The following is a 9,599-nucleotide window of genomic DNA, read 5'->3' as shown; positions in this document are numbered from 1 at the left end:
CTAGGTCAGAACATGCAAGCAATGGACAGAAAGTTAGGATAGGTCAGAGACCCCCAACAGTGGGATCCTGGACAGCTAGTCACGTACTGGAACTTCTTTAGACACAAGCACAACTTGGCCGCAAAGTGGCTAGGAGAGAATTTCTCCTGCTGTATATCAGGTTCACATTCCAAGCCTCCAGGGCACCTGGTTAAAGTATTTTCACTCATCGCAGCTGAAAGAATGGAAGGAAGGACCTCACCTGGTAAAGCTGGTTCTTCCTGAACCCATTCCTCCATTTGTAAATCTATCAGAGACTTTCGTGAGTCTGTTCCCAGAGTAGAAATAGCAGCAGTAAGTTTGCCTCTCTGTTTCCCTACAGGGACAGGAGATGGCACAGGGCGTTTGGACCTTTGGACAGCGATATGGATGACTCCACAGATTGCTACAGATATAGATACAGCACAGTTCGCCACTGACTGGCAATTTAATGTTGAGGCTCTTTGCCATTGGGCCACCCCTTACCCAGAAATGATGGAAGTTCTAGAAGCCATGGGTGAGGCACTGAACTGGTTTAATCGAAGTTTCCCATTAGAATCAAGACACGCGTGTACATCACAGAGCATAATTCTATAGTTTCCCAGGTCATAATGTTTGGACCCCATGGACATACTTGAGTAGAGGCAGACGCCGGCAGCCTTCCCCTCTCCACAGGATTTTGGAACAAACAAACACTGCTTTGATCCCCCGCTGAGCAGAACCCCCTCCTCTTTCTACACCACCCTCACCCTAGATTCCCCACTGCCGTCCTACATGGACTTTGAAAACGAGACTTTTCATATGCCAAGACATCCCCTGCACCCTCCACATATTGTAGCATAGATTGCAGCAACATGAAATGCCCTGACATCCCCATCTATATGGTAGACATGATTCAACAGCCTTCTATGTATGTAGGAAATCTGGTAGTTTGGAAGGACATTTCCCTGTATTCCAGCCTGTTATCACCACCCTAGTTCTTAATTTGACTGCGGTGGACGTAGCCCGCACTATTCCCACATGCAAGCCATATGTTCTAGCCGCATGGACACAGTGGTTACAATTAGAACATAAATGGCAGAAAGTAACCCACCCACTTTTCAGGACACAACGAGATACACTAGACACAGTTTTAGGAGGACTAGGAGTTGGAGCCTTAATGGAATCTTAAACGCCATTGACTCCGAGGTCCTGGCCAACAAACTTGGATTAATTGGCTCCCGCACAAAGGATGTAGGGATATCTATAGCCTCCGGTTTAACTAACATGGCTCAAGGCATAGATATCATTGGTCACATTATGCCTCAGTGGGTGGGCATAGAAAAGGAAATCATCATTGATATTGGAAACTTTCTCCAAAGCAGCGTATACAATTTGTCTATTGCCATCCAATGGACCCAGATACAGAATAACCTCATGGCTTTTGTCTCACAGCTAATTCAAGCCTCCTTCATGAAGCTAATCCACCCAGAAATCATGGGTTTGTTGCAAAATTGATATCCAGACTCCATAAGAGACCCAGCCGACTTAATGAAAATAACTGGGGCCATATGGGAAGACATGATCCTTAAGGTCGGTGTCTACCATGAAAAGATCTGGGACCCCCAAATCATTCACCCAGCTTCTCACCTAGGCCTGTCTCTAGCTGAACATAATGTAACTCTGCTGCCAGACAAAATCCTACATTGGACTAATGGTGCCCATCTATATGATCTCTCCAGGTGTGTCAAAACCCACCAGTGGATGCATTGTTACAGTGGTTTTACAGGCATCCACATAGATCAGATACATGAACATGTTATATTTCCGGTTAAAACTTCCAAATTGATCCAGATGACACGATTGTTTTTGCCTACACACTCCATGCAACCACATCCTCCTGATGCCATTTGAATGTTTCATAGACATAGATAGGTCCCAAGGAAACCCCTGCTTTTGTAGAGCACACATACGAGATTGTTTTGGTCAAGATTTTTATTTGCATGAGACTGTTAAGGAATATACTTTGGAAATTGTTTATAAAGTAGATGTGACACTGTTACAAGGATTCCACCTTGAAGAAGAATTACCAGCTTCTAAACGGCTGTGCCTGCTCACTAACTTGAGCCAAGCCGTCCAACAGATTGACATGATTCGGAAAATGGAATTGGTCACGGGACAAGCCATTTTAAATTTCATTCACAATCCCTTGGTCATCATTTTAGGAGTTCAGACACTCACTATCATAGGCTCAATCAGTTTGGTATGCTGGGTATGCCGGCAGATAGCAGAGCTACAGGTGCTGCGATGGCAGCTAGACCTGTCCAATGGGAAAGCAAACTCAGAGAAAAAGTCCCTTTTGTTTTAAAAGCCTTTGCGGGGGGGAGGTTCTGCCAAATTCGCCCCCTCCTAAAACACACTCACAGCTGGACAGCTGGCCTAGTAATAAGATGTTTCTTTTCTTTTACCGAGAGGTGGGCAAGGGATCCATCCCCCGCCCTGGTTTGCATCCTTGGGAGTGGAGCAGCGCCAGTTTGGATACTTGCCTGCCAATTGGAACCACTCCCCGGGTCCGGGTTTTTGGGGCGCCGCGGAAACTGCTTCCAATGGTGTCCCACCACCAAGGATAGTCTTTCTTACAGATGGCTAGAATGGCCTATTTTCAGGGAGCCCTGCTGAAGGGCAATGAGAAACACGCCACCCTCCCCATCCCCATCTCTCACAGCCACCCTTTTGGTCACCGTCAGCCATTTCACAGGTAGCCATTCCTCTTTTTAAACCCAGTTCACCTCTTGAGAAAATACACCCACTAGTCTGCCTGGTCCCAGATTCCAAAATGCCCTAGTTTGGCCGCCATTAGCTGTTGTCTGGAATTTTTGGCAACCCCAAATCCACTGTAAAGATGGTCCTGCCGGTCTCACTCAGATCCCAATTGCCCACAGTCCAACCAGCCTATAGAAAAGCCCCTACAAGCCCACATGATTGACCTCAGCCTATCCCCAGCCTTTTGAGGTCCCCAATTTTTGAAACCTCTTTCCCCAGACCCAGGGAAAAGAGAGAGACTCCCACAGACCGGATGCAAAATTTTCCACATAAAGTTAGATCAAGGGTACTAGACCCTGAACGGAGACTGAGGCATCAGTGCCTCCCTGCTCTCTAATGTAATTTAAAGACGCCCAAAGTTGCCAGATGTAGTGAGGGGGTACCCTTAAGAGAGAGGGCTGAAGGGGCTAATGAGGGTCAGGTGGGGCAGGAGGCAGAGCCAGGAGAAGGAGGAGTCAGTCCGAGGGGAATAAGAGGAAGAGAGAGGCGACCGGGAGGAGGAACACGTGGCGGAAGAGGAGGACGGGGAGTTGCGGTCAGAGAAGGGAGAGAGGAGGTAAAGTGAAAGCCAATAAGGGACGGGGTGCCAGCAATATTACAGGCCAGGTCGGGTGGTAGGCAGAAAGGGCCTCACGAGGAGGTTTTTCTGCGAGACCCCCGTGTGGAAGGAGATTTTCCCTTTCCCGACGCGGAGAGTTGGGCTTTAGGAAAGGAGGACCCTCTGGAGGGCGCTTGGTGGGACCCCAAGGGAGACCAGTGGCAAACCGGCCCAGAACCCCGGGATAAAGAGAAGGCCGAACTAGAGCCCCTGGAGAAGCATTCAGGAGGAAGACCCTCGTCGCAGAGCCGAGCGGCAGAGGAAGACGGCTGAGAGGGAAAGACTTTGCTTGGGCACTACTGGGACTTATAGTTATCTCAAAGGGCTGAGAAACAGCCAGGGTGTTGGTATGTTGGGAGTTGAAGAGTTGCTATTAAAAAGTTTGTTTTCTTGCAACGTGCCTGTAAATTTGTTGCCGCCTACCGTTTACCAAGGAAGGAGGAGCTAGGAAAAGGCGCTCATCATGCAACCGGCTACTCCAGCCCTGCCCACACCAGGCTTGGAGACAGTGTGTCAGTCACACTCTCTCAGCCAAGAAGAAATTTGTTGCTGCTAGTTTTGAGTTATGGGCCTTAAGCCCTGATATATCTTTGTTTGCATGTATCTTTATGGTGGTAGATATAGATGTGTATGTCTCTTGCATGTATTTTGGTGATGGCTTTTCTATCCTCTAAAGCAAAGGCAATTGCTCTCCAAACCCTTTCTGTATCTTTTTACTTCTGAGTCTCTCCTGGAGGGGGGGGGGGGAGGGAGAAAGATAGTTACCTTCCCCCCCCCCCCCCCCCTTCTAGACTCTTTGTTTTCACCCGTTTAAACTCTGTGAGGAAGGTAGGCCTCCAATGTGAGTCTGTGCCCTCGAGATGGCTTCATGCTTCCCGCTCTTCGGTGTGTCTAAGCAGAAGCCCCAATGTCCTCCATGTCCCGCTGCAAAGGACACAGCCGGTGTCCTTGACTCGTTCCAGCCCAGATGACCACAACCCTGAGGTCGCTACCAGCGCCAAGCGGCCCAACTCCAGATGTCCTCGCTAAGGACCAGACTTCCTGTGCTCACGTCCTCCAAAGATGTCCTCCAGTACAGAGGCCCCCTTTTGCAACACAATCTGTGTCCTCCATTTCATGCACTACAGCCTTGCTGCTTTTGGAAAAGGACTCTTTGTATGCATCTCAGGCTCCTATTGACAGAACCGCTTGTTGTGGACTCTGCATGCATCAAATTGCCTGCATTTCAAGTTCCTAACTATGGAACTACTTGCTACTGGACTCTGATTGCCCAAAAGACACACTGCATTCGTATGGACTTAGTTACTTTTGCCCACATATTCACCATATGTGAATATTTCCAGCCTGCAAATATTCAGTCTCAAAATCAATGTGCCCACATTGGCAGGCAACCCCAAGAGACACTCAGTTATCCAAATATAGACTCTATGGACCCAAAAAGTCATTACTCACTGACCGTTGCATTGCCTTTTGCTTGCTCTATAGGTATTGAGCTCCATTGCTTTATTGATTGCTTTCCCCATGGAATTGTTGTTATTGTCATTGTTATATTGTTGCCCCTCTGTGAATGGGTTCCAGACCAGTCTCTCTCCCTCCCATCACTCAGCACTGCTAGGAGACACTGCCATGGCAAGCCATGCTCCCATTCAAATTCTCACCCCAAGATTTTAGACAAAGGCATTTAATTCGAAAGTCGCCCTGCCCCACGCATCTGCATAGGTCTTGACACTTTCACAGGGGCGGGGCGGGGGGAGGGGGGAAGGAGGACTGTTACCAAGTTTGGATTTAATAAAATTTTGGGTACATGCGGTCTGTGTTATGACCCCTGACTGACCCCATGGAGGACCCGCCATTAATCTAAAGGCGGAGAGACCACGTAGGCAGCTCACCTGACACAGGCAGAGCCCTAGTAAGAGATGGAATGAAAAATCTTCCATAGGAAGTTTGGGAGTCGCCAAACCAGAATTGCTTCTGCTTGCCAAAGGAAGACAATAGACTTGGCTTCCCGCTTAATGAGTCAGTGATCAGCTTAACGGCTCAGCAATCAAGTTGGATGCCCCTCCGAATTGTGTCCAGACCTAATGCATTGTGCAACACATTGCTTGCCCTTGGATTAACAAAGCCCAGGCGATCAACACCTTTGTCTAGCCAGTCCTCATAGCCTCGGGATACGTTTCACCCTATATAAACCATGGGTTTTCAGACCCCCTTTGAGCGAGTTTTGAGCTTGGAGCGGAGCTGAACTCTGAGCTAAAGCTGCTTGCTAGAGCTGATCTTACACTGTCACTAGGTTGCAAGTTGGTCCATACCAGTTTGAACCCTGCTCCTCGCTCCCGCGGCCTTCTTCTCCTCGCTTCCGCAGCTGCAACCCACTGTCCATCTAAGCTGCATCCGACTTCCCCAAGTAGACTTCTAAGGTAGTATTCCCTAGCGGTGCCTCTGTCTCGAACTCATATCCCTAAACTCACCCCTCCCCTGTTATAGCACTGAATGTGTGTGTGTGTGTGTGTTTGTTCCCCTTTTGCTGTGTGGTTTTCCCTGTGCTTTAATAAATGTTATTAGTTTAATTGTACCTAGTTGGTATCAGAGTCTCTTTCTCTTGGGGGGTGTTGGCGACCTCTGGTATACACTATTGCAGGGGTTCCCAACCTGAGGGTCGTCAGGTTGGGAATTCCCCCCGCATCCCCCCTCCCCTTCTCCCCGCAGGTGCCGGCGCTGGAGCATGCATCACGCGGGGAGAAGGCGAAGGGGGCGGGGCTCCCTCCTTTCCCTTCTCCCTGCGAGTGCCTGCGCTAGCATGGCACACACGCAGAGGAAGGGATGGAGGCGGGGCTGCCTTCTCCCTCTCCTCTTCCCCCAGGGGCAGGCACCCACGAGGAGGCAGGGAATGGGGGCGGGGGTCGCTCCTTCTCTCCCTGCCTTCCCACGGCTGCCAAACACCATGGGAGGAAGGGACGGTGGGGGCTGCTCGCCTCTCCCTGCCTTCCCCCGGTGCAGGCACCCACGCGGAGGCAGGGAATGGGGGCGGGGTCCCTCCTTCTCTCCCTGCCTTCCCAGCTGTCAGACAGCCATGGAGGAAGGGACGGTGGGCTGCCTCCTCCTCTCCCTGCCTCCCCCCAGGTCATGCACCCACGAGGAGGCAGGGAATGGGGGCGGGGGTCGCTCCTTCTCTCCCTGCCTCCCACGGCTGCCAGACAGCCATGGGGAGGAAGGGACGGTGAGGGCTGCCTCCTCCTCTCCCTGCCTTCCCCCGGTGCAGGCACCCACGGGGAGCAGGGAATGGGGGGGGCGCTCGCTTCCTTCTCTCCCTGCCTTCCCACGGCTGCCAACACCATGGGGAGGAAGGGACGGTGGGGGCTGCCTCCTCCTCTCCCTGCCTTCCCCGGGTGCAGGCACCCACGCGGAGGCAGGGAATGGGGCGGGGGTCCCTCCTTCTCTCCCTGCCTTCCCACGGCGGGCCAACCCGCGGGAGGAAGGGATGGTGGGGGCTGCCTCCTCCTCTCCCTGCCTTCCCCCGGGTGCAGCCACCCAGGGGAGGCAGGGAATGGGGGCGGGGGTCCCTCCTTCTCTCCCTGCCTCCACGGCTGCCAGACAGCCCGGGGAGGAAGGGAGGGGGGGGCTGCCTCCTCCTCTCCTGCCTTCCCCCGGTGCAGGCACCCACAGGAGGCAGGGAATGGGGGCGGGGTCCCTCCTTCTCCTCCCTGCCTTCCCACGGCTGCCAGACAGCCCGGGGAGGAAGGGACGGTGGGGGCTGCCCTCCTCTCCCTGCTTCCCCCGGGTGCAGGCACCCACAGGGAGGCAGGGAATGGGGGCGGGGGTCCCTCTTTCTCTCCCTGCCTTCCCACGGCTGCCAGAACGCTCGGGGAGGAAGGGACGGTGGGGGCTGCCTCCTCCTCTCCCGGCCTTCCCCCGGGTGCAGGCACCCACGGGGAGGCAGGGAATGGGGGCGGGGTCCCTCCTTCTCTCCCTGCCTCCCCGGCTGCCAGACAGCTGCGGGGAGGAAGGGACGGTGGGGGCTTGCCTCCTCCTCCCCTGCCTCCCCCTGGTGCAGGCACCCAGGGAGGGAATGGGGGCGGGGGGTCCTCTTCCTCTACCTGCCTTCCAACGGCTGCCAGACAGCCGAGGGGAGGAAGGGACGTGTGGGGCTGCCTCCTCCCTCCCTGCTTCCCCGGGTGCAGGCACCCACGGGGAGGCAGGAAGGGGGCGGGGGTCCCTCCTTCTCTCCCTGCCTTCCCACGGCTGCCAGACAGCCAGGGGGAGAAGGACGGTGGGGGCTGCCTCCTCCTCTCCCTCCTTCCCCAGGTGCAGGCACCCACGGGGAGGCAGGGAATGGGGGCGGGGGGTCCCTCCTTCCTCCCTGCCTTCCCACGGCTGCCAGACAGCTGCGGGGGAGGAAGGGACGGTGGGGGCTGCCTCCTCCCTCTCTCCCTGCTTCCCCGGGTGCAGGCACCACGGGGAGGCAGGGGAATGGGGGCGGGGGTCCCTCTTCCTCTCCCTGCCTTCCCACGGTGGCCAGACAGCTGCGGGGAGGAAGGGACGGTGGGGCTGCCTCCGCCTCTCCCTGCCTTCCCCCGGTGCAGGCAACCCACGGGGAGGCAGGGAAGGGGGCGGGGGGTCCCCCTTTCTCTCCCTGCCTTCCCACGGCTGCCAAACACCGCGGGGAGGAAGGAGGTGGGGGCTGCCTCATCCTCTCCCTGCCTTCCCCCGGGTGAAGGCACCCACGGGGAGGAAGGGAATGGGGGCGGGGTCCCTCCTTCTCGCCCTGCCTCCCACGGCTGCCAGACAGCTGCGGGAGGAAGGGACGGTGGGGGCTGCCTCCTCCTCTCCTGCCTTCCCCCGGGTGCAGGCACCCACAGGAAGGCAGGGAATGGGGGCGGGGGTCCCTCCTTCTCGCTCCTGCCTTCCCACGGCTGCCAGACAACTGCGGGAGGAACGGACGGTGGGGGCTGCCTCCTCCTCTCCCTGCCTTCCCCCGGGTTCATGCACCCACGGGGAGGCAGGGAATGGGGCGGGGTCCCTCCTTCTCTCCCTGCATTCCCACGGCTGCCAGACAGCTGCGGGGAGGAAGGGACGGTGGGGGCGCCTCCCCTCTCCCTGCTCCCCTGGGTGCAGGCACCCACGGGGAGGCAGGGAATGGGGGCGGGGTCCCTCCTCTCTCCCTGCCTTCCCACGGCTGCCAGACAGCCGCGGGGAGGAAGGGACGGTGGGGGCTGCCACCTCCTCTCCCTGCCTTCCCCCTGGTGCAGGCACCCACGGGAGGCAGGGAATGGGGGCGGGGGTCCTCCTTCTCTCCCTGCCTTCCCACGGTGCCAGAGACAGCCGCGGGGAGGAAGAGACGGTGGGGGCTGCTCCTCCTCTCCCTGCCTTCCCCTGGGTGCAGGCACCCACGGGGAGGCAGGAATGGGGGCGGGGGTCCCTCCTTCTCTCCCTGCCTTCCCACGGCGGCCAGACAGCCGCGGGAGGAAGGGACGGTGGGGGCTGCCTCCTCCTCTCCCTGCCTTCCCCCGGGTGCAGGCACCCACGGGGAGGCAGGGAATGGGGGCGGGGGTCCCTCTCTCTCCCTGCCTTCCCACGGCTGCCAGACAGCCGCGGGAGGAAGGGACGGTGGGGGCTGCCTTCCTCGTCCCTGCCTTCCCCCGAGTCAGGCACCCACGGGGAGGCAGGGAATGGGGGCGGGGGTCCCTCCTTCTCCTCCCTGCCTCCCCGGCTGCACAACAGCCGCGGGGAAGGGACGGTGGGGGCTGCCTCCTCCTCTCCCTCGCCCCCCGAGTGCAGGCCCACGGGGAGGCAGGGAATGGGGGCGGGGGTCCCTCCTTCTCTCCCTGCCTTCCCACGGCTGCCAGACAGCCGCGGGAGGAAGGGACGTGGGGGCTCCCTCCTCTCCCTGCCTTCCCCCGAGTGAGGCACCCACGGGGAGGCAGGGAATGGGGGCGGGGGCCTCCTCTCTTCTCTCCCTGCCTTCCCACGCGTGCCAGACAGGTCTTAAGTCTTCGGCCACAACAAAGAAAATTTCTATCTGTCATAGCACCTTCCCCATTCTAACAAGCCAAACGGGTACACAGCCAGCAACCCAACGACAAGGGTGGGGCTCATAAACCGAAAGGGAGGCTAACCCCCTTCTGAGACTCGTACCAAAATTGTATTAACACCGCCCCATTACAATATCATTAGTAACTGTTCC

General features: G+C 56.5%; 1 protein-coding gene across 1 annotated transcript in view; it reads right to left on the bottom strand.

The window, feature by feature from the left end:
• The window catches only part of LOC121922862 (zinc finger protein 501-like), a 4,912-nt gene extending 4,703 nt beyond the window's left edge, over nt 1-209 (bottom strand). The window contains exon 1 of the mRNA XM_042452756.1: nt 88-209. Within this exon, the coding sequence (XP_042308690.1) occupies nt 88-209 (122 nt within the window). The remainder of the gene's footprint in view (nt 1-87) is intronic.
• Between the last annotated feature and the right edge of the window lie 9,390 nt (nt 210-9,599).

This window comes from Sceloporus undulatus, chromosome 2 (genome assembly GCF_019175285.1).
Source record: "Sceloporus undulatus isolate JIND9_A2432 ecotype Alabama chromosome 2, SceUnd_v1.1, whole genome shotgun sequence".
Classification (NCBI taxonomy): domain Eukaryota; kingdom Metazoa; phylum Chordata; class Lepidosauria; order Squamata; family Phrynosomatidae; genus Sceloporus; species Sceloporus undulatus.
The sequence above is the reverse complement of the archived record's forward strand: the minus strand, read 5'-3'. Positions and strand labels throughout refer to the sequence as shown.